A 26,618-nucleotide genomic window follows, 5' to 3' on the forward strand; every position below is an offset into this window, starting at 1 on the left:
CATTCATCTGCAGATGACTTTCTTGTTCTTGGAAATGTGGGGTATAGACTCTGCCATAGAAACTGAAAGAATGCATTCTTTATTTAAAAAAGGAAATATTTTTGGTAGGACATGGAGTAGGAATATCATCTAAAGAAACTAATTGTGGTAGTTGACTGGAGAGAAAGCACAACAGCTCAAGGAATTACTTAGAGCTCTAGTACCTAAAGAATAAGAGGAAATAGGTGGAGTTGACGGAGAATGGCAGAACCTCAAAACAGCATGTGTAAGGACTATAGAACATGTGGCTGAGCCAGGTATGGAAATAAGGTACATAAGGAAAGGTGGTGGTGGAATGCAGGCGTCCAGGAAGTCATCAAAAGAAGGCAGTGCAGAAAAAAAGTGCGAAATAGAAAAGACAAACCAGGATAGGAAGGAATACTGGTTGGCTAACAAAGATGCTAAGAGAGTAGTTGCAAAAATAGCAAAGATCAAGGCAGCAGAGGCACTCTACCAACTTCAGGAAAGTGACTCATTAGATGGCACAAATAAATTATATTAGGTTGCAAGGCAAAGACAGAAAGATAAAGAAGATATTCAGATATCCTTCATAAGGGATGTGAGCAACAATCAGAAGCAAATGGCATGAATATTTCCAGCAGCTTCTGAATGAAGAAAACCCCACAGAAGCTTTTAGAGCCCAGACACAACCTATGATGAGAAAAAAGGAGGAACCCACACTAGAAGAAATAAGAACAGCACTAAGAAAAATGAAGTCAGGGGAAAACAGCTGGATCAGATGAGGTCACAGCAGATGGGTGAGATAGCAGAGACATGGCTCCTGAGGGAGAAGTGCGAAAAGAAAGGCGTATCCCAGATGACAGGAGAATAAGCATACTAGTGCCAGTGTTCAAGAAGGCAGAAGTATCAAACTCCTGTCACATGACTTGAAAGTTCTGGAGAGCGTGATTGATAAACGAATATGCAGAGTAGCAGAAAGTAAGATGGGAGATGAGAAGTTCAAATTCAGACCAGGAGGCAGCACAATTGATCCAATGTTTGCAGTGAGACAGACAGTTGAGAAGAAGCTAGAGATGAGCAAAAAGTTCATCTGGGCATTCATAGACTTGGGGAAAGCATATGACAAGGTCCCTAGAAAGTTGATTTGGGCAATCCTGTGGTGCTTCAGAGTCCCAGAAACAGTGGTAGAATTAGTGCAGGCTATGTACAAGGACCCAGTGACACAAGTACATATAGTATTCAGTCTCACAGACGGGTTCCAAGTGGGAATGGGTGTGCATCAGGGTTCAGCTCTGTTCATACTGGTGATGGACTACATTAGCAAGTAGGCTGGTGGGGACAAATCAACAAAAGTTGCTGTATGCAGACAATACAGCATTACATGCAGACTCTGAGTAAGAACTTCAGCAAAGGATAGGAGAATGGAATGCAAAACTGAAGGCATGTGGAATAAAAATGAGTATAGATAAGACAGTTGCAATGGCAGCAAATGGGAGAAATAAAAAGTGGAGAATTGAGATAGATGGGAAGACAGTGGAATAGGTTAACAGCTTCAGGTATCTGGGAGGGTGACTGAGGAGAAGGATAGTTTGAGTAAAGAGGACAAAGCTGAGGGGAAGGGTAGTCTGAGTGAAGAGGACAAAGCTAGAATCAGCGGGGCTGCAACCAACTGGCATAGAGTATCAGGCATAGGGTATGACAGAAGAATGCCAAAGAAAATGAAAAGTAAGGTGTACAAAACAGTGGTGTGACCAGTACTACTGTATAGTAAAGAAACTTGAGTAGTTAAAACCGAACAGTTGAGGAAGCTAGAGGTGATGAGATGAAGTATCTCAGCTGGGTGCTAGGATGCACACTGTGGGATCGATTAAGAAATGAGGACATAAGAGAAGAACCTGAAGTAGCTCCAGTTGCAGAAAAAGTCAAAGAGAGCAGATTACAGTGGCTTGGGCAAATGTGTAGAAAAGCAGAAGATAGCCTGGTGAAGAAGATTTGAAACAGACAGGAATAAGGCAAGAGGGAATGAGGGGATCCAGCAAAGAGGTGGCAGGATTGTGTGAGAGATCTGCGACAGTCAGGCTTGAGTGTCAAAGAAGGCAGAAGAGTGGCTTTGAACTGAAAGAGATGGCAACAGTTGACACAACACCTCAGCCCCATGTCGAAAATGGGAACAAGGGGGTTGATGATGATGATGATGTTTATGGATAGTGCCACAAGAAGGCCAGGGGGAATGGCATGGGATCTACCAAGTGAGGTAAAATGACTGAAATATTTTTGTGATAAAAGTATACGTACTCTTTGGTTTCAGAGTTAAGGAAGAAGAAAGGGCAGATGTTACAAAGCAAATATAGTTGTAAGTTAGGTGAATTGAAAGGACTGGGACATGGCTGGACTGAGTAAGGTTAACTAGGATAATGATTCTTGGCCCACATATTATATTTAATTAAGCATGTGCCAACCTCACCAAGTGACAAGGCAGTTAATATGGTGTAATGGATATGTAATTCATGTGTAAGGAAAGGAAAAAGACTGAGGAAATGCAGACCGAAGATAGGGAAGGAGCGTACTGAGTAGAAAATGTTGGATTTTATGATGCATACAGTGGTTCTGAAAGTAGGAACAGAAAATGAAAGCGTGAGAGAGGTTTGAAGGGAGTTGGACAATGCGGCTATTAGGAGAGAGATGGGGATGTGGTTTTACAAATATCAGAAACAACCAAGAAGGAGAAAATGAACTACAGAATAGAGATGCAGAAATGGAAGGGACATGGGCAAGATGATGGGGATGATTTTGCTGATATATGATGCACAGATTAGAAAGCTGCATAGATTTACATGATGTCATGTATATATATATATATATATATATATATATATATATTACTTTGCTTTTGTTCAGCAGCATCATGATTTAGATATAAGCGTGATGAAAGTAACCGTAATATCTAGTAAGGATGTAAAAAACTTTCAAGATTATGGGGAGAGATGATGAAGGTTTGGAAAGCGAACTATGATAAGGTAGTTGACAATGGGTTGTAATTCTGCATAATGGCAAAGAAGAACGGAAGCAGTACCTGGACTAAAGAGGAAAATCCTGAGACAGAGTATATGAAAGGATGGGTAAAGAATGCTATCAGTGAACTGAAAGACAAGACTGACAGAGACAGTTGTGAGAAGGCATTGCCTAAACTGGGTCATGAGATTAAAATGAGTGAGAGAGAAAGAAATGGATAGAGAGGCTTTGGGAGGAATGGAGCAGATGAGCATACGCTTAATTGGAAGCAATATGATAAGGATGTCACAAGCCGAGACACAGGAGAAGGGAGAATGGGAGGCAACATTAAGGACAAGTCCCTTGTATAGGGAGGAGAACAGGGACAGTTGAGGTGGCAAAACTGTAGGCAGTTCAGGAAGTGATGATGTAAGAAGAGAAGAGAATACTTAGTGAGGTGAGAACAGGGACAGTGGAGGTGGTAGAACTGTAGGCAGTTCAGGAAGTGGTGATGTAAGAAGAGAAGAGAATACTTAGTGAGGTGAGAACAGGGAGAGTGGAGGTGGTAGAACTGTAGGCAGTTCAGGAAGTGATGATGTAAGAAGAGAAGAGAATACTTAGTGAGGTGAGAACAGGGACAGTGGAGGTGGTAGAACTGTAGGCAGTTCAGCAAGTGATGACGTAAGAAGGTCTTATTAAAATTAATAAAACAGAATAGAAGAAATATGTGGATGGTGCAGTGGTGCAGCAGTAGCATTGTCACCTTACAGCAAGAGACTCTCCGGTTCGATTATTGGCTAGGTAGCCTTCTGTGCAGAGTATGCATGTCCTCTCTGTGTTCGTGTGTGTTTCTTCCAGGTGCTCTGGTTGCCTCCCATGTTTCAAAGGCATACATCTGGAGCATTTCTCCTGGGCCTCCACTGAAAATTGGCTTTGTTCCAAGTTGGACTTTCCCGGTAAACAAATGTTAAATAAATAAATAAAAATTTTAATTCCGATGTGTAATACCTAGTGAACTTGTGACTTTACTTACAAGTTTGATAGCCATCTAAAACATGTACAGTTTCAGGAGTTATGTGATCTACTTTCTATTATTCAGATTATCAGAAAGCATGACTGACTTGGGAGGTTAAATCTGCTTAACAACTGGTCAGTGACCTCCTGTCAGACTGCATTCCTCCCAGCTTCAATTTTCACTAGTAAAGTCACATAAAGTAACATAGCCAGAGATGATGCATTCCTAACTCTAGGCTTCAGTCTTTGACTTCAGCACGCCAAATAACAATGCTAGCCTGACAAAAATCAGAAATAGGTATGAACTAAAACTAAACCAGTTAGCTGTATTATGTTTTTTTCACTTTCAGGATGATCCAGTGCTGTAACTTGCATCACTGAGCATGCTTAGTGCTCAGAAACTGTAAACTAATACTGTACCCAACCATAAAAAATGTAAATGTTCTGTCATGATATAATAGTCAGGATCAGGAATGATATAGGGATTTACTTCCATTTGGCCCATTTATTTGCTCCCCTCAGCCTTTACCCTTAGAACCAAACCTGGCTAGGTGAGAGCAAATCCCTGCATAGTTCCTAGCTCTGTCAGTATTATAGCTATATTTTACCTCCCATTAAAGTGCCCTGTACTCCATTCAGGAGGTAAAGCTCAACAGATTCAATAAGTAACCTGAAATACAGATCATGTTTTAAGACTCCCCACAAATAAATTTAATTGTAATTAAAATGCACTTACTTACTTTTAAAACATTTCTGTTTTTCCCATTTAAATAACTAAATCCATGTTTTTGTTTCTTATGCCACATTTACAGTGGCACAAGCTGTAGTTTTTCAATGCACAGTAAATGCATTTCATCATTCAATGGTTTGCACATATGCAGTGCATCTTAATTTTATTCTTGTTGATTAACAGTCGACAGAGATGGAAAAAAATGGAGTGCCAGTAATAAAATTGCTATTTTAAAGAGGTAAAACATTTCTTTTTATACTGATGCTTCTGTATAATGCCAATACCCAACAGCAGTGTCATTCCTATAACGCTCCAGAATGAAATTCCTTAGTAAACTCATGCTATACTACAAAATGGGTGCAAATTAAGTGCTACAAAATGTAATATCACCACTTTTGGTAGATAACTCCTCCTCTCATCACATTACGGTGACAACACACTTCTACAAAATGAAAATGTAGTTAGGGACCTAGGTTGATAGAAACCTCTGTTTAGAATACCATATAACAACAATGTTTAGGAAGTTGTTTTATTTAGCCCAGCTACTTGGCAAAGGAATATTATCAAGGTCTAAAAGGTAATCCCTCCTCTATACTCTGCATTGATCCGGCCATTTATCAAGTACAATGCCTCCTTTCAAATGCATTCCACTAAACATATCAATCAATGAGAACGACCTCAAAGCTTCCTAACCAAAAGATTACAGGCCTAAACTCCCTGACCTACCAAGAGAGGAAACTCAATGCTTTTATTCTGTTTCTTACAGACTTTTGAAAGGAAGGATCTGTAATGCTTAGCATATCATTAGAGACCTGATTGTCCTGGGCCTCCTTTTTCTCTGCAAGTACAATATATCCACTAATACTTGAATCAGGGACTTAAGTTTTCACCAACAGATAAACAAAACACAATGGGAGAGGTATGTACCCAGCCCCTCCCAAATCTCTGGAATAAACTGCCTCTGCTAGTTAAGTATAAACTAGATGACAGGATGGGTTTCCACAAGTTAACTTCAGGATTGACTGGTATTACCCTCCAGGAGAAAAGAGGTGCTGCCTGATGAGGGAAATGGCAAGATGAGAATGGTCATGGAATACAGTGGCCTTGAATATCTATGAACCCGGGAACCTATTTACTGACACTGGGGTGATCTCTAGTCTGGCTACTCTGATTGCTTTCTCAAGACCAAACAGCACTACTCACCAAGGGTAAAATAGGATTTATGCACTTTCTGTCATGGTGCATTGCTAAATTAGAAGTGATCATCCACTGTTAAACCTACTGTGATGTCATATGGCATGTGTGTGTGTGTGTGTGTGTGTGTGTGTGTGAGTGTGTGTGTGAGTGTGTGTGTGTGTGTGTGTGTGTGTGTGTGTGTGTGTGTGTGTGTGTGTGTGTGTGTGTGTGTGTGTGTATTTGTTCACTCATCTCAATTTATCTATCTAAATGGTACTTGATGTCTGAATAGGTCTTATAATTGCCTCATTATCAACACATTTTCCAATAACACAGGCATGTAAGTTCTGGTTTTCTGCAAGTTAGAATTGAGTTACTCAATTATCCACCACTGCTAGTTTTGCATAAAGGAGATTCAGAACTGTACATATTTTCATATTCTCCTTTGCTTCTTTCACATGCTACACATACTTGATCATGCAGAGACATATTTTTTAATGGTTTGTTACCATAATATGTTAATATTTGGAATCATTCGTTGCTGATGATCATAGAGGTGACATCCAACTTCCTGATGGACAGACTTGATATTTTCACCTACACATACTGTGTACTGGAGAGGGATTTGTTCTGAACTAGGAGGTGTTTGCAAGCAGAAATGTTTGTTGCTCTCAATTGAAACATGCACTGGAACATCTGGAGCAATCAGTACAGCCACTCCTAATTGAAAAGAAGAAAGAGAAAAGAAAAATATCTGGGCATAAATATTGAACATGTTTTTTTATAATGTGAATAGTACAAGTAATGCAAACCAGTTTTAATTATATTGACTACATATGCTGTCTCATAAGTTAAATCTAAATAAATGAAATAAAAACATGATTATTTTTCTATTATATTATTATCAGGTGATACACATCATAAGATACATTATTTGTTTACTGGGAAAGCCCACTGGACACACAGTTCTTTTTTCAGTGATGACCTGGGAGCATTGTCTGGTTAAATGATATGCTCAGAACCACACTGTAGGCATGCAAAGAGTCTAGGAATCACATCCAGGACTGCTGCAGAGTGTAGGTCTAACAGTGCACAATCTCAAACCACTTTGCCAAACAACCAAATCACCTAACCATATCCAATGCCAAAAAAAAAAAAAAAAAAAAATCAGTAGGCAGATGTTGCTACCAAAAAGTCCCTTAATCCCCAAAAATAATGACATACCCTTGACCAGGATTAGGTGCAACTGTTTGCAAACTCTCTCTTCATTTTGTTGAGTCAGCATATACCATAGCTTTATTCCAAGGGTTAGTAACAATAAAATTTATAGGTTCATAGGTATATATTAGGTTAACGACCACTAGGGCTATTATAAGCCTACCCATGCAACCCAACTCAATTGTGCCCCCTTGTAACATGTGTATCTTAATTGATGGGGATACATTTGTAGGAAGGGTATGTTTGTTTGGAGGGGTATGTTAGGAGGTTTCTGAAAGGTTATGTCAGGGATATGTTAGTCAGGGGAATGTTTACTGTCTGCCTCTGTTTATAAGAGACCTTGTCTCATATATACTTCTTAACTTGTGATGACACTTCCACAAAATCAAAACTGAAGTCATTCTAAAAAACCAAAAGAGGAAGAGAGCCTCTTTGTAAACAGGTACTGTAGCAGCAGAACTCCTTTACCTAACATTAATTAAATGAAATCTGTAAGATCCAAAAAGACCAATACAGAAGGATATTGCTGTATTATTACTAATGTAAATAGTTTGGGTGGTATATGAAACAATCCTTGTTGCATTTTAAACAGAAAAGCTATAGCTACATATATTATAAACTTGGAATTGTATGTCTGTATATAAAATTCTTCCAGATGCGATTAATGATAAATGCCTGATGGTATCTAAAGCTTTCAGACATTATGTGCAGATATCATTTACATTATTTAGGAATTAAGGAAAAACTAGAAACTCTCTTTAACCTAACTGCAAGTACCATCATTGCACATGCCTTAAACAGCATCCAAAATATTTACAACTGATTTCATGTCAAAAAGTTAACTTCCTTGTGGATGCATGGCTTTATAACTTGATAATGTTATAAATCATTTTATGCTCCTCAAAGTTGATTTTGAAGCATGTCTATTTGTTTTGATTTGTAAGAAAAACAACATTAAAGAGTAAAAAAATGAAACATTTAAATAAATCAATAGGTTTTAATATTGTCCCAGGCATAAGGTGTTAGTCATTAGTATATTTTTAATTATTCACTACAAATTAAACAAATAAGAAATGAAAACTGAGGTAATAGTTATATTTTAAGTTACACTACCCATTGTTAGCAACAGGGTAAGACCCTTTTCTGATTTTATTTGACATTTTTTACACTGACAATTAACCATGCTCTTTCAAGTTTGCTCAGCACCTCCCGAACATGTTCTTATTGCACTACTTTGATTTATTGAATCTGTTTAGTGGATAGCTGCTCTAATAGTACTAACTAACCTATGAAGGCATCACTTCAAGCTCCACTGAGGAGATCTTCTACCAGGTTTCTTTCTGATTCTGCTTGTAACTGAGTAGATAAATGAAGTACTAGAGTGTTTCTGTCTTGGTAAGGCTTTACATACTGACAGGATAAAGTTTGCTTTTGCCTCATAACAGCTGTCTCTACTGTGCAACTAACTTCACTTACTTTTCACATTACTGTCAAAGGACCTTCCTGTGATACATTTACCATTACCTTTTGTCTGTCTACATATTTATTTATTTGCCATTTGTTAACCAGAAAAGTCTGACTGGGCCAAAAAGAGCCCCTTTTCAGTGGAGGCCGGGGAGAAAAGCTCCACGTTACAAAATTTAATGATAGAATAAACAAAAACACACGGCACAAATGTAATAATTACAGTTATAGTAAAACTTGTAAGAGGAAGGCAATACAGTACAGTAAAACAGCTATAGTAAGACATGAGAAAGGCAGGCAATACAGTACGTTCGTTAAGGTACAAAAGGCATTATACAGTCTTAACAATGTAATACAGTCTTTGTGATAGAAAAGGCATTCTAGTACACTCTTTTAATGTAGAGATGCAAAAGAGAGAGGGGGGATTAAGGAAAAAGAGATTGTTTTGTGCTTTGAAGTTAATAATTGGGTAAGAGTCGAGTATGTTAAGAAGGACAATAGAATGGGTAAACTACAGTTAGATGATGTGATAGAGCTGTTAGAGAGAGAAAGAGAGGAATATAAGAGGTGGAGAGGCAAGAGGACACATAGTTTGAGCAGGGAGGGAAGACATGGTGCTAAAATAGTATAAGTTGTAAGGATGTGCACTTAAAGAGAAGGAGAGAGAGAGGAAATGTAAATGAAAGAGCAGAGAGAGAGCTACCAAGGAGAGACAGAGTACAGAAAGTACAAACAGTCAGTTTCATCCAGGATGGGAGCAGGGACATACCCATGATTTGTTTAAGTATTCTGTTAGTGAGGATTTAAAGGAACAACAATTAGTTGCTGTTCTGATGTTAAGTGGTAGGGAGTTCCGAGCTTTAGCAACAGAGTAGTAGTACAGGCTTTGGCTGGAAGAAGTGGAGGGTTTGGAGACAGTGAAGGGCTGTTTGTTTCAGGACCTGTGTTTTCTGTTTGGGATGTGCAGGTCAAGTAAATGACTGATGGCTGAACAGTGTAAAGGCTTGTGAATAATATTATGTGCAGTTATTAGTTGGATACTGGAGAGAAGGTTGGGAAGTTCAAGCCAGTTGATGGACTGTAGAGTATTGCAGTAGTGTACTGAGTGTTTAACATTCAATGTGAACTTTGGAATTTTGTTATGGCAGCTTTCTAACTTGGCTTTTATGGAGGTTTGTAGGTTGTTCAGAATTGGGACTCTGTAAAGTAGAGAGAGTAGGATGTACGACTTGGCTAGCATGGCTTTAGAAGGAGTATTCAAAAAATGCTTATTCCTATATAATAAGCCACATTTCTGGTATGTTTTCTTGATGCTGCTTTGAAGATGTAGGTCAAACTTTAGTTTGCCATCAGTAGTCACACCTAGCAATTTGGTTAGGGGAACTATTTCAATTTTAGTTTTATTTAAAGAAAATATTTCAAATGATATTTTATCAGGGGTGAGTGATTTAAGAGTGAAAAGGATAAACTTACTTTTGTTTGGGTTAAGTATGGGTTGAGACATGGTGAGCCATGTTTCGACTAAGGTGAAAGCATGCTGTGTTTTTAGCTGTAGTTGTGTTACAGTGAAGAGAAGCAGATGATTGTGGAGTCCTCTGCATATTGAAAAAAAGTTATCTTGTCCAGAGGCTGTATGCAAGTTAGTGGTGAAAATATTAAAGAGTAGAGGTCCAAGAATAGATCCTTGTAGGGCACCTATTGTGTTAGACATCAGTGGTGAGGTAGTCCCTTGTCATTTTACTGACTGCAGTCTGTTAGTGAGGTAGCTGTGAAACCATTTAATAGTGGGGGATGAGTTTAGAGAGAAGATCAGAGTGAAAGACCATATCAAAAGCTTTAGAGAGGTCAGAGTATCTTGATTTATTTACATTATCAGTGATTGACAATAGGGTTGTGGATGTACTGTGGGCAGGTCAGAAGCCATGTTGGGTACTGGAGATCAGGTTATTATGCAGGAGGTACTGCTATAGTTGATGAATACATTTTTCAAGAATGTTGGATAGGGGGAGAGTATGGAAATAGGTCAGAAATCTGTTACTTCACTTGAATTGCCACCTTTATGCAGTGGGATTATGTAAGATATTTTCTATAGGTCTGGAACATTGGATTCTGCTATGGATCTGTTAATAAGATTACTGTTAGGCTAGGTTATGGTGTAATCAGCAAGTTTTAGCTATTCTGGGAGGAGATTATCTACAGGTGATGAGCTTGGTTTAAGCTTGAGTAGTAGTTATTTGATAAAAGATCTAGGGACAGATTTGGAAGGAAAAAGGGGAGGGTTTGGAAGTGGAAGAGAGTGAAGATGGATGAGATGATTTACAGTCAAGTATGTTTGGTGGAGTGCTAGGGGAAATTGGTTTAAGGCAGTCAGTTTGTGAGGGTGGGGATGTGCAGCAAGAATTACAGGTGAGTTTAGTTATGCATTCTATGAAATAATTGTTAAACTTGATAGCAGTTTGTTGTGGAGCATTTTCTGGATAGGGGTTGGGGTTCTTTCTAGTTCCTGGGTTGAGGAGGGATGAGATGGAAGCCCAGAATTTTTTAGGGTTATGTTTGTAAATGTCTTGAGAAGTAGTGTGGAATAGCTTTTTGTCATAGATGACTTGTTTTTTTTTACTCGCTTACAGAGTTGTCTATATAGTTGTAAAACATTATAGTTTTTGTTCCTGTTCCATATTCTCCATGATCGGTCTCTTTCTTTCATGAGTAGTTTCCAGGATTTGGTCAGCCAAGGGGCAGGATTATGTTTAATACATTTTGTTCAGAGTTGGACGAGAGAATTTAAAAATACTTAAAAGTAGTGTGTTGAATTGCTCTACAGCTTCATTAAGGGGAAGAAATTGAAAGGGGGTCCAGTTTATAGTGTTTAATATTTGAATGAAACTATCCTGAGTGAATTTTTAAGTCTGCAGGTGGATTTAAGTTTATGGTCTTTATGTAAGTGTATGGGAGCCCTATCTGTATAATCTGCTGAATGGTCACTTAATGAGTCTGAGAGTATACCAGATGAGAAGTAGTTAGAAGGGTTAGAGACTATTATCCATTCCAGGATGGATTGTTGAGCATTATTTTTGCTGTGTCTTGTTGGAGAATTGATGAATTGGATAAAGCTAAAGAGATTTATGCTATTGGTTAGGTGATTTGAGGAGAGAGACTGCCAGTCTATATTAACATCACCTAGTATGACTGCTTCATTATGGACAGAGTCTGAAACTCAAGCTAATATTTCCTTAAGAATTACAATGCTATGCTTTGGAGGTGTGTATATATCAATAAAGCATAATATTTTGGACATATTAATTTTAAGGAAAGAGATGAAAATTTGTGCATTAGAAAAAATAGGATATCTGCTTTGGATAAAGTAAGGCAATTCTGCCTCCTTTCTTGTGTGTTCTATCATGTCTAATTATGTCATAACCTGGAGCGAGGATGTCAGTATCTTTCATTTTAAGGGTTAGCCAGGTTTCAGTGGCTTCAAGGAAATCAGATTTATAGTGGTTAATCCAGGCATGGGAGTTGGCAATTTTATTCCGTATGCTTCTGTGGTTGGTGATTATTATTTTTAGAGTTTTTAGGCTGTTGTTTGGAGTTGACAGTGCATGTGGGACATGGGTTTGGGTGGATGTCTGGGCACTGAGTGATGATAGTAAAGGATGGATTTAGTATTTTGGGGTAGCTATTTGGGATGATGATTACTTTTGATTTCTAATTTGTGCAGTATATGATTATTTTAGGTTTACAGTATAACAGCATGGAAGTGGGAAACAAGCTAGGGGAGATGGAGTATCTAGGGGGAAACAAGAAGCTGATTGATGAGGTAATGGTATTAGAGGTGTGAAAGGTATATTCTGTGGGAGGTTTACATGTGAAGAGATAAAGGAAGAGGTGAAGGAGGATAGTAAAGAAAAAGTAGGATGACATGACTTAGGTGTAATGAGATTGACTAGGATGGATGGAAGGAAATGTAGAAGGATGATAGATGCAGAAAGGAAGAGAATGAAATGAAGTGATTACTAAGCTATGAGGTAGTGTTGTGCAAGTAACTACCTAAGGTGAAGAGATTTGATTGGAATGTGATATAAATGTCAGGGACTTAGAGTAAGATGTGTGATAGGACTGTTCTGCAGAAGGTGGGGATTGATGAAGTATAAATTTAGAGGTAGTGGGGGGTGTGAGAAATGGGGGTAGGGTGGGGAGTGGAGTGAAGCCTGAGTGTAGCTTAGCAATTGAGTTTGCTAAGAAAAACAATCTGTGAAACCAAGGTAAGAATGCAGTTGACAGTACTTTGTAAAAGCTGAGTCTTTCTATTTTAGTTATCCTTATGTCCTAAATAAAAGTGAGTTTATAATAATAATAACAGGAGAGACAGTATTTTAGCAGATACATTAAGTTAGGCACAGCAGCCCCAAAACTAGGAGATAAGCCAATTAATCAGGGGTGTACTGCACTGCTTCTGCTATATAGAAAGAGGAGGAAAGGGAAAAGAGAGCATCAATGTGTGTGGATGCACACTGGTTCAGCACCTGTACAAAGTTCAATTTATAGTTAAGTACAGGTCTTGTGAGTTAACTTGCAAATTGTTATTTAGTGTAGAAAGGTTCAAATTTAAAGCATACTTTAGGGTACATACAAGCAATTGTATGGTCTTAATTTTCACCAATGGCTGCCTCATTTTTTCGTCCAAGCAAATGAGAAGTTGTATCTTGAGGATATGTATTTGAATGACTAGATGTACTGAAAATAGTGTTTAATACACAATAGGGTTGACTAGCATGCATACAACTGTAACTGAAAAGGAAAGGAAAGAGTTGTAATGGGGAAGGAAAGGTTCTTGCTATCTGGTCATATCAGATTTTTTCCTACCACTATGCTGGATACTTTTGTGATTAGTCCTAAAATTTAAACATTTCAAAAGTAGTGAACTGACATCTAGTTATCAATTATGAAAGTTATAGGATCACTCACACTGTCATCTTCTTTTCTTCAATACTTTCTGACTTTTTTCCGATAAGCTTCAGGAGTAAATTTAAAACATTCAAAACAAATGTTTGTGATTTTGACATACATTACAACAATCCACATCAATGATTTTACTGAGCAAATGTATTGCCTTACTCATGAGCTAAGGAATTAAATAGCTGAATGGATACCATTTCAAATGCTTGGATAAAACAATCAAAGCGATCACCCTTTTTATACTGAGGAAACAGTGTAGTAATGACCTCAGGGTTTGGCTTTCACTCCCTTTACTCATGTGTCTTTGACAAAGGGCCACCATCTCCAGCTCATGCCAGTGTTGTTTTTATCTTTCTTCAGCTTCTGCCTCTATCTGCACTCAGTTTCTCTTCACATTAAACTGTTTCATTGTCTCAGGTTTTTCAACCTCTAGTCTCTTTAATTACATCTGTGTTCTAAGATTTTCTGGGGTTGACTGAGTTGCTTTTCTCCACTCTCTGCCCTTACAGAATATTATTAGGTTCTTGCTGTCTGGTCATATCAGAATTTTCCCTACCATCATCTCTTGGTCTTCCTTTCTTAGCTCTTCCCGCTCCGTTCGCCCTATGGGCTTACTCCGCTCCCCTACCCTGCCCCCTATTCCCACCTGCCCCCACTACCTCTAGCTTTATAGCCCATTGACCACACCCTACTTAGCTCTTTTCCCACCTCTCACCCTCCTAGCTCCTCCCCTAACAACTCATACCACACCTCACCGTCCTAGCCACTCCCCAATCAACTCATACCACAACCCTTTTACACCTACACCATACACTCCACTCTTTTCAAGCCCTCCTCCCAACTAAAACCCTAAATTACAACTATGCTAGCAAAATCATCCTCATTTATAACCCATCTACTACTACTTCTTGTTCTATCCTATCTAACCTACCTTACCATACCCTTCAATACTATCCATTCACCCCACTTTCACACTACTAGTTCAATCCCTGAACAAAACCAACACTCTTCAACATTCATCAGCCCCCATCTTTACTTCAATAACCCCTCCCTTCTCTTCCCATTCAGACTCATCCCCATCCACAAACACACCACCCTAAGCCTAACTAGCACCAAATATACAACCCACAATCTATACACAAAACTATCCAATGACCTTTATTTCCAACTTCACCATTTAATCAATACCCTTCTTTCTGGTGACATTCACCCCAACCCAGGTCCCTCTCCCATCAACTCCTCATATACACCATCTTACACCCCTCCATCTGTAAAAACCCTCTCCTTCTCAGCATTAAACACTCAAAGTATATGCAACAAAATCCCCAACCTTCATGCCTGGCTTCTCCATAACCATCCCGACATACTCTCTATCTCTGAAACATCGCTAAAACCCTCCATAAAAGATTCTGAAATAGCTCCCCCCAACTACAATATCATCAGGAAAGATAGAACCCATAAAAAAGGAGGTGGAGTTGCTCTACTCTATTCCTCCTCCCTTTCAGTTACATCATACTCTAAGCCTATTCCCCAATTTGCCAATGCCGAACTACTTTTAGCCTTTCTTCACCTAAACAAGCATAAAACCATATGCATAGCCTCCCTCTACATCCCTCCTGGTGACAACATACCTATTCTCAAAGACATACTCTATTGGCTCTCCTCCAATATTACAAACGAGACTTATATCCTAGGTGACGTTAACATTAACTGGCCCTCTGTCCAATCCCCCACAAAATCCCTAAATATAAACCTTTATAACTTCCAACAGCTCATCAACTCCATAACCAGACCATCAAAAGACCTTTTCTCTGGGAGCACTATTGACTGGATCCTAGTATCACACCCTCATCTTATTAGCAGCAGTGGCACCCTCCCAGACTCCTTCAGCGACCACTTTCCTACTTTCACTCGTCGTCACTCTCCCTCACTGCAACTACCACAAACCACCATCTCTTTGCATTTCTTAAAGAACTTCAACCCCAACTCCTTCTCTGACTTACTTAAAAAAATTCAACTGGAATCCTCTAAAAACTCTTCCCTTAGATGAAGCTGTCAATTATTTTAATACAACATTTCTAAACCTACTAGACAACTTGGCCCCTTTGAGAACTAAGAGAATTAAGAGCAAAACCATCCCCTGGCTAACTAAAAATACCTTAGCTGTCATGCGCCTCCGTGATAAAGCCTTAAAGAACCACTACAAAAGCAGAACCTCTGACACCCTGAATGAATACAAAACACTCTGTAACAGAGTAAAAAAAACTCATTACTTCCGACCGCAAATCCTACTACATTACCCTCCAAAATGATCACAAAACCAACCCTAAAAAATTCTGGGATACCATTTCCACCCTCTTCAACCCTGGGAAAAAGGAAAACCCTCAACCAGAACATAATGCTTCCGAAATTGACCTAGCCTCCCAATTTAACAGCTTTTCATCGACTCCATAAGCAAATTAACATCATCTTTCAAAAATAATTCTACTCATCCAACTTCACTTCCCACAATCCCCCCCTCCTCAGATACTTCCACCTCCCACCCATCTCTCTTCTCTCTCAAACTCATCCCCGTGTCAACTATTAAAAAACTCCTCCTAAAATTAAAACCATGCTCTAATGCCCCTGATAATATCCCTTCCTTTTTCCTAAAAACAGCTGCTGGTGCCATTGCCTTCCCCATCTGTATTCTTATAAACCGGTCTATTCAAGAAGGCTATGTACCCCAAATCTGGAAGAAAGCATATATTATTCCCCTCCACAAAGGTGGAAACAATAATAACATCTCCAACTTTAGACCTATTGCCATCCTATCCCCCATCTCTAAACTACTTGAGAAATGTATTCATATTCAATTTCTACCCCACCTCATCAACAATCACCTACTTACTCCCACACAGCATGGAGTCAGACCTGGTCACAGCACTACTACTGCTCTACTCTCCTTCCTTGAAACCATAAATAAAGCACGCGACTCTAACTGTATCGTTTCCACACTCCTCTTGGATCTTTCTAAGGCTTTCAATACTATCTCTCACTCTCTCCTTCTGACTAAACTCTCTAATCTACAACTCTCACCCAATTCTATTAACTGGTTTACTAGCTATCTTTCCAATAGGCAACAAGCCGTCAAATGGAAGAAATCCACTTCCTTATTTCTTAACACTGCCACTGGTGTACCCCAAGGTTCTATATTAGGTCCCTTACTGTTTAACATTTTCATCAATGACTTCCACCACACTATTCCTAATGCTAAAATCATCCAATATGCAGACGATTCAACAATTATCTGTGCTGCTAACTCCATTCCCACCCTGATACAGCTAACACAAGATGCCTTCTCTACCACCGAACAATGGATGCTAGATAATCATCTAGCTTTTAATCCATCAAAAACTAAACTCATGATATTTACCCCATCCAAACCTTAACTATCAACATAAATTCATTCTCCATAACCAGTCACAACAATACTACCCTTGAAATTGTTCCCAGTGCTAAACTATTAGGCGTTCTTATTGATAATCAGCTTAAATTTGACACCCATATACAAAGTAACATAAAAAAAACTCACCAGAAACTTGGTATGTTCTATCGCCATATTCGCTTCCTCACCCCATCCACTAGATTCCTCCTTGCTTCCACATATCTCATCCCTTCCCTCCTTTATGGTGCCCCACTCTTTACCAATCTACAATCCTCTACCAAAACAAAACTCTCCTCCTGCTATAATAAAATCGCCAAATTCATCACTGGCCACAGATCCTCCTCTCATCACTGCATTGCTCTTCACAAGCTAAATTGGCTAGAACTTCCCAATTACCTCATATACACTCAACTAACTCATGCCCACAAGCTCATATTCAAGCCCTCCCTCTGCCCTTCTCTTGCCTCAACCTTCACTATTCACATACCCAGCCGATCCCTAAGAACCAACACTCAGAACTTAATCAAACTCCACAAACCAACCCGTCCAGCAGGCAAACTCCTACTCTCTTTTTCCCTAGCCCGTCTCTAGAACTCCCTCCCACCTCATATTCGTAGCACCTGCAGTCTCCCCTCCTTTAAAACTCTCTTTTACTCACACTTACAAACACTGTGGGAATGCTCATGCTCCCATCCTGCTTAACTTTCCCAGCCACTATCTTATCCCTTAGCCAATAACCAGATCACCTCTACAGGAACTTACATACAGTAAATAAACACCTACATTTAATTCTGTGTACACAACTTCACACTATTGTCTTAATCTAAATATCTATCTTAGTGATTATAGTGACTTAAAAAAAAAAAAAAAAAAAAAATTTTTGTTTTGTAAACTGATGTGAATTGTTACATATTGTTATGCTTTACCTTCTATTTCTGCTTTGATTTACTTTGGCTTAAATGTCCTCCCCTTGCATTTTACTATGTTTTTATATATTGTATTTCACTATGTTTTTATTGTATCCTTGGAGCTTTTCTCCCCAGGACTCCATTGAAAACGGGCTCATTCGGCCCAATGGACCATCCTGGCAACCAAACTTCAAATAAATAAATAAATAAATAAATTATGCTGGATACTTTTGCAATTAGTCCTGGAATTTCAAGTATACTCTGCAACAGAGTCTTTGTCTGAATCACACTCACTGGTTGTGGATTAAATCAAGGACACCCTCACCCAGTAACCATAACAGTCTGTGTTTCAACTGCATACAAGCCTGCTACAATGTCCTGCATGGAGATAGAAACCTACAAATTTCCTTTTTTTTCACTAAGTCAGCTATGGCACTGACATTTTTCCAGAGTGATTATTTCTGCCTGTCTCCTAACTAAAAAAATAAATAACAACTGTATGAGATGTACTAATGTATATTTACCTTGTAGTTGGAAAGATGGATACATTTTTGAGACAAAAACAGTTTGACAACTGATACAAATCAAATTTACAAAATCTAGCTATTGCTTACCAATTAATATGTGATTGACTTTAATTCCTGTGCCACTGCCATCAATATTTAAATTCAACAGAACCAGAACTTTGGCAATTTGAATAGCACCACTGTTTCTAGTTAATGTACAAAGAGCAATTGACCTTAAAATATATGGTAAATCATCACTGTTACCTTTGGTAATACCCAAGCCCTGCCACACTCAAATGGCCATTATATAGAACAGCTACAGTTCAGTGCTGTAATCACTGGATCTTCACAATTTCTTCTCTCCATACTGAGTTAAGTACATTCCTTTGGAGTCTTAACAACAGTAATTAAAATGTGAATACAATTACTTTGAATATACACTAGCACAATGTTTTCCAAAGTAGTGGTGAGTACATGCTAAATCTGAAGTACCAGTTCCCCCTTCCTCCACTTTTAAGTTCACTGCCACTAGTTAATCAAAACTAACAAAACAAGACTGCACTTTACTGTTGACCCTTAAAACAAGCCAACTATTTAAATGACAGCAATTAGCTCTGAGTAGTCAGCTTTCAAAAGACAGATACCACGCAGCTGAAAGTATACAACTAAAGTGCATAAATCCAAAAGCTTATAAATAAGCCATTAGTTATGAGCATTTAAAGATGAATAAAAATACATTGAATAAGTGAAAGCATTTCCTTTAAACTTGAAAAAAAAAACATGATTCATTAACACTTACAGAAAGTGTACACTAAGTGTACACCATTCTGAGTGAACAGACAACATAAGCATAACTCACACCTTCTTCTTCCTAATTTTTCTTTTTCTACTGATTTTCTTCCAGCCATAAATGTCGGGGGAATTCATAAGGGTTACCACAAAGTGTAGACTACATGTACACTTAGTGTAATTTTTCTGAGTGACTAGAAAGCAAAAAAAAAGTGTGGTAGGGATGTTCTTGACTACAGATTGTTTTCACTTAGTGTACAGTTTGTGTAGACTTAGTGTAGGAATTAGTGAACCTGGCCCTGTAGAATTTACACACGGAATTCAAATCATACATTTAGACAGATAATGTTTAGAAGACAATATATATCAATTAATGATGCTCTAAGCACTTTAAATATACATACAACCTCTACCCTTACTATCTACTTTCAGAATTAAAATAAATATTTCAAGTCCTTACGGCTGGATACTCAAATGTTCAGCTCTGTTTCAAGTGTATGCTTCGGCGGGCAGATCCAGTAACTGAACTGCAATAACTCTTTCAAATAACTGTCTCTGCTAACATAACCCCATAATGTAGCTTTTGGTTGTATTCAAATTGTGAAAGTTGTGTTCTTGTTTCCATAGTGAGATACTCCACAAGAATTGTAGAATTTAGCAAACCTGAATCCAAATAAGGAAATAAACTTTGAGGTAGCTCAGCATAACCTTGTAACTATGTATACATTTGGAAAGCAAACTTTAGTTCACTTTTTTAACTGAAATACATTTTCACAGTGGCAAATACAATTCTATATCGTTTTACACATTTTCTTTCACTTATTACACTTTACTCAAAAGGAAAACCCACTACAGTTTCCTTTATCTTTTATGCAAGTATTTACAGTTTTTTCTTTTTTTAATTTAATACAGCTGTAATACAGCTTTGCCGAGCTGTCACACATTTTTCCTTAAAATAACAGCAGCTTTACCTGCTTCTTACAAGAGGTATGACAGCAACACCTCTCAAATGGGCAAATGGGGATGCAGGTATTGTCTTAAAAAATTAGGGTTGGGATTCATAAAGAGTCACTTCATCATACTGAGTGAAGTAGCAAGACAATCTAGGCTAATCAGAGCATGTGGTGTTCAGGAAATACAGCTACATGACAAAGCCAGCTGAGAAACAAGGCACAACTAATATATATGCAAATGACTGTATAATGAGTGCAAATGACTGTATAATGAGCTGCACTGAATGCTAATGAAGTAAAAAAGTATGGTGGAGTGATTCAGAAGTTTATAAATTATACACAACCACATTGTGTATGCATTACCAACGAACGTGGTCATATGCTCCCTTTTATGGGACAAAAATCAGAAATATGTTAGGGGTTGCTGCAGCAATTGTAAACCTGTATCTACAAGAGGCCCTTATAGCAGCTGCTGACTTGCAGTGCATGTTATCACTGCTGGAGATGTAGGGTCTTCCAACTGTGCTTATCTTTTCATTCCACCCATCATACCACCATAATGAACAAGTACCAAGTGGACAGGGACACCATATGACAAATAATGGATATATATTGGCCTCACCTGCAGCCTCCCATGGGAGCAGTACAGAACCTATCCCTGTAAATACTATGGCATGTGTTGCTTTAGGCATAGTAACCACCGGGGCTTTTTGCTGACCATCTGAGGACACAGTAGGAGTATTTCAGGCATCTATCTTGAGAAAACTCAACTAGTTTATTTGATGATATGCTTCAGCATGTGGGGGAGCATATATGGTTTCCTTGTATCCCAGAGGAGAGAGAGAACACCATGCAGGATTTCTATTTTATAGCTCATTTCTCTGAAGTGTTGGGGGTGGGCCATAGACTGTACCCATCAAAATAAAGACCCTGCCAAGTGAACTCCTTATTTGAAAGCACTGCTAGGGTCCTATTTCCCTTTAAGGCAGCTCACATTATCAGGTGAGAGGCAGGTAGCTCTTTCAGGGGCCTGCTTGAGACCTCAGGCAGAACTTTATATCTTTTCCAAGTCCTTTGAAATCATCTAACTTCCCTAACAGATACATGGGATGAAAAAATTTCTTTTAACAGATTGTTGTCATATCTACTTCTTAGAAGGATACACTGTTAGCCTGTCAATGATATTCACTCCAACTTTACAATGTTTTTGAAGCAACCAATGCAGAAAACAAATCTTAGGCAAAGTAATGCATGGGTGAATCTCAAAGAGATTGGTGTCCTTAGCCTGTGTTAGACTCATGTGCTCTGACATTCTACATGCATTGCATAGTTTGAAAATAAATGCTAATGGACCTGTCAACAAGCAATCTGTGTTTAACTCATTACATTACTGGTATATTTTTAAATTCTATTTACAGCACTATGAAATTCAACCTACACATAGCCCAGATGGTCAAGAAAGTAAATAAAAAACTTTGTACTATTTACATAAATAGACAATACCTAACCAAAAGCGCAAAGGCTACCATTGCAAGAACTTACCTGATCTCTACATTCCTATATGTCTCACCTATTCTGACATAAAAAAGCAGACATAGAAAATTAGATACCTGCTATAAGAGCACAAAGTTTACAACAGACTCTAACTTTAGAACACACCTTTGCCTTGCATTCAAACAACTTAACTGGCTAGAACAACCTCAGCTCTTAAATTATATCCAACTTAATTTGGTCCATACACTTCAAAATTAATCTGAAAAAAACCTGCTATGCAAAACCTTCCAGTCCCCTAAACATGTAGCTGGTCTTTATGCTGAAATAATAAATCCTTCTTAAAAGTTATCAAATCTAATAATGCTGCTGTTGATTCCCTCTATTCTACATGCATAGCCAAAATCTGGAACTCATTGTCGCAGATAAACAAACTATAAACACTGCAGTTTAAAAGATGACTAAAATCCTATTTATTGACTACAAAGATATGCTTATGCACCAATCTCGGATAACTTATGACTGCCTTATGCACCAACCCTGGATAACTTATGACTGCCTTATACACCAACCCTGGATAACTTATGACTGCCTTATACACCAACCCTGGATAACTTATGACTGCCTTATGCACCAACCCTGGATAACTTATGACTGCCTTATGCACCAACCCTGGATAACTTATGACTGCCTTATGCACCAACCCTGGATAACTTATGACTGCCTTATGCACCAACCCTGGATAACTTATGACTGCCTTATGCACCAACCCTGGATAACTTTTAGTTATGTACTCACCATAACTTCAGATGTTTGGGATCCATCTCGCCTACATTCTGACTGATGGGTTCGGAGCCGATCCCTCGGCTCCGACTCGGCACGCTTATGCCAAAGAGCGAAGTCTCTTATTGGCTGAGCTTACTATATCCCAGGATGCACCACTACCAGTCCCCCAGATCTAGTTTGTCCGCATACATGCACACATGCACGCACTGATTATATAACATCGTCAGATGAAACAAGATAAAACAGTAGAACTCAAAACCGTTCAATCTCTTCTGATCTCCAAGGCAGGGGGAAGGAGGGTGGGTATTAGGAATGTGGCGAGATGGATCCCAAACATCTGAAGTTATGGTGAGTACATAACTAAAAGATGTTATGTGATCCTATCTTGCCTACATTCTGACTGATAGGACAGCCCCTAGCACCTGAATCCTGGGTGGCTCACTGGAAAACACTCCTGAGTACCGTGGAACCAAATGATGCTCGCCCTTTAGATGCCACATCCAATTTATAGTGGGAAATGAAAGTGTGGATTGGACCAAGTAGCCGCAGCACAAATCTCCGATATAGCGAGCTTGGAATGAAAAGCTATAGAAGTCGCCATAGCTCTGGTAGAGTGAGCTTTGATAGATGTTGTAAGTTGCTTATTCGAAGAAGAATAAGCCTGAGTTATACAATCTCTAATCCATTTGGAGATAGTAGATTTTGTGATGGTTTTACCCAATTTATTGTCTGAGAAGTACACAAACAACTGGTCTGACTTACGAAATTGCTGAGTCCTGTCTAAATAGAAGCGCAATTGCCTGTGAACATCCAATTTATGGAGAGTGTATTCTGCTTCATTGGAGAATTTTGGGAAGAAAACTGGTAGCTCTAGAGATTGTTGGAGACAGAGATTAGAACAGACCTTTGGGACAAAGGATGGATTAGGCCTAAGTGATACTCTATCTTTGTGGAAAATCAAGTACGGTGGTTTAATAGATAGGGCTTGAAGCTCTGAAACTCTTCTTGCAGAAGTAATTGCAACTAAGAAGGCAGTTTTCCAAGACAGATATTTTAACTCACATGTAGCAGCCGGTTCGAAAGGGGAAGATGTTAATGCACAAAGCACCAAATCAAGATCCCACGGAGGCGCAGGATGAAAAACTGGGGGTCTTAACAGGCCCGCACCTTTAATGAAAGTTTTGCATAGTCTGCTGCTCATCAATGGAGGATCCATGGATTCGTGGAATTTAGAGATAGCCGCCAGTTGGACTTTAATAGTAGAGACAGAAGATCCTTGATTAAACAGGGATGTTAAGAATTTCAAAACTTCCGGGATTGGAGCAGTGATAGGGTCTAAGCCCCTGAGTTGCGCCCAGATAGCAAACCTCTTCCACTTACTGAGGTACAATTTCTTAGTGGTGGGTTTGTGGGCTGAAGATAAAATGTGAATAACTTCCGGGTCTAATGTGTGACTTCTGACTAAAGTCGGAAGTGGAGGAGCCAAGCTGTCAACTTCAAGGAGTGTAGGGACTGATGCTGTCATCCCGACTGATGAATTAGCAGATCCGGAGTTAGACCTAAAGTCCAAGGATCGTCCACCGCATGTTTCTTCAGGTAGGGAAACCATACCTGACGAGGCCAGTATGGAGCAATCAGTATCATTGTGGACCCCAATTGAGAAGCTTTTTGAATGACTTTGGAGAGAAGTGGAATCGGAGGAAAGGCATAAAGTAGCCCTGTTGGCCAAGGTTGTGCTAGAGCATCCATAGCTGCTTCCCCTTGATGTGGAGTCAAGGAGAAGAACCTTTTGCACTTCGTGTTTAGTGGTGTTGCAAATAGGTCGCAGCACGGCGTCCCCCATCTCCTGAAAACCTGAGCTGCTACTGTTTCGTTTAGGGACCACTCGTGAGGAGAGAGAATTGTTCTGCTCAATCTGTCTGCCAATATATTTGATTTCCCCGGAATGTGGGTCGCTACCAAGAAACGGCTGGTAGCTACAGCCCATTCCCACACCCTCATGGCCTCTCTGCAAAGGGGGTAAGATCTGGTCCCTCCTTGTTTGTTTAGATACCAGACCACCGACATGTTGTCTGTGTGGATGGCGATTATGCCCTGAGGGAGAAACTTGTGTAAGGCCTGTAGGGACAGAAGTACAGCCCTCATCTCCAATACATTGATGTGGAGAAGAGCTTCGTCTGGAAGCCAGGAGCCCTGAACTAACCTGCCCAGACAATGCCCCCCCCACCCTATCTGGGAGGCATCTGTCGTCAGGGTAACCACTGGAGAGGGAACAACAAAAGGGCTTCCTTGATTTAGATTGGATGTCTGAAGCCACCAGCGAAGGTCCCGTTTGCATGTTTCTGTAATCATAATGGGATGATTGAGGGGAAGGTCCTGAAAGGACCATTGAGTTGACAATAGCCACTGAAGAATCCTCATGTGCAATCTTGCCAGAGGAACTAGAAGAACTGTGGCAGACATCGAACCTAAAACTTGTAGGACCATCCTGGCTGGGGCTTTGGATCTTGAAATCAGGGCTTGAACTTGGCCTTGTAAAGTTTGGATCCTTTCGGTAGGAAGAAAAACGCGCATCAATTTTGAGTCTATCTCTGCTCCTATGAACTTTATGCGCTGAGAGGGCAGCAAGACAGACTTTGACCAATTGAATGTAATTCCCAGGGTAGCACCCAGGGAGATGGTGGCTTTGAGGTTGTCCATTAGTAGATGCCTGGTGGTGGCAGTCAGGAGCCAGTCGTCCAGATAGGGAAACACTTGGAATCCAAGACTCCTCAGGTGAGCAGTCACTACTGCCAGACACTTGGTGAACACCCTGGGGGCTGTGGTGAGACCAAAGGGCAGTGCACAGAATTGGAAATGACTGTCTCCCAGGCTGAAGCGCAGATATCTCCTGGACGCCTGATGTATCGGTATGTGATAATAGGCGTCCTTGAGGTCTATGGAGCACATCCAAACATCCTTCTCCAACAATGGGAGAATGGATTGTAACGTGACCATTCGGAATTTGGATTTCGTGACGGATTGGTTTAGTCTGCTGAGATCCAATATTGGTCTCAGGTCCCCTGTCTTTTTTGGCACTAAAAAGAACCTCGAGTAATTTCCGGATCCGATCTGGTCTGTGGGGACCGGTTGGATGACTCCTTTTTGTAGCAGCTTTAAAGCTTCTGCGGCTGCAATTTCCCTTTGACTGGGTGGTGGGTCCGGGACTTTTTTGGACGGTGGGGTGATGATGTGAATGGGATGGTGTAACCTCCGGCAATGATCCGAAGCACCCATCTGTCCTGAGTGATTGATTCCCAGGCTTTTAGGTGCTTGGCAAAACGGCACCCGACTGGCTCTGGAGCAGCACAGCCGGGCAATCCCTCATGAGGTGTGGGAGGCTGAAGAGCCACGAAAGGACTCGCGGTCTCCAGAATTGCGGGGCCCTCTGCCGCCTCTGGGACGGCGTCTCCCAGAAAAATTTCCCTGTCCTCTGCCTCTGGAAGGGGAATCTTCCTGCTGTTGAGGAAAAACTTACGTGATTTACGGAACCACATCTTTCCTCCTCCTTTAGCCTTGGGATAAGGCCAAAAGGGAGTGGAATAATGGGCACCTACGGCAGATAAAGTTTTTCCCTCTTGCTCACAGCGGGTAAGGGTGTCTTTAACCTTAGGTCCAAACAAAGAGGACCCATCGAAGGGAGCGTTGGCGAAGGAAGACTTGAAGGCCTCCGCAAACTGACACAAACGGAGCCAGGCTTGTCTCCGTAGAGCCACGCCTGTGCCTGCCGCTCTACCGCCTTCGGCCGCATATGAAATGAGCCTCATGGACGAGTTAGAAATTGACGTAAGGATAGCCAACTGAGAGCTAACCGACTGGGCTAGCTGCTCAGGTAGGTTACCCGAGAGGGAATCTGACAGCTCCTTGACCAGATCCCTCTGAAGTCTGGTAAAATGTGCCAAATAATTCAGGGACCTTAAAGTAAAGGCCGCTGAAGTCAGGGTGCGCTTCCTGCATCGTCCATGCTCCTAGACTCCTTATTAGGAGGATGGACGGACGTTGAAGCCTCTGCCACGTCCTGTTGTGTAGCAGATGCCACCACCATGGCATCTACAGCCACGCCTTTAGTCAGGAACTCCTTCTCGGGTGGGGCAGACAAAAATTTGTTAGGACGAGAAGGGACTGGTTCCACGGTATCTGGATGTTCCCACGCCCTCCGACAAACTAAAT

The 26,618-nt window shown here is 40.0% G+C and overlaps 1 protein-coding gene across 1 annotated transcript in view; it reads right to left on the minus strand.

Annotated features, from left to right (window-relative positions):
* The window catches only part of LOC122798394 (SITS-binding protein-like), a 449,240-nt gene that overhangs the window by 271,974 nt on the left and 150,648 nt on the right, over positions 1–26,618 (minus strand). The window contains exon 3 of the mRNA XM_044067300.1: positions 6,421–6,631. Within this exon, the coding sequence (XP_043923235.1) occupies positions 6,421–6,631 (211 nt within the window). The remainder of the gene's footprint in view (positions 1–6,420; positions 6,632–26,618) is intronic.

Source organism: Protopterus annectens, chromosome 3.part1 (assembly GCF_019279795.1).
Source record: "Protopterus annectens isolate FY-2018-M chromosome 3.part1, PAN1.0, whole genome shotgun sequence".
NCBI classification, from domain to species: domain Eukaryota; kingdom Metazoa; phylum Chordata; order Ceratodontiformes; family Protopteridae; genus Protopterus; species Protopterus annectens.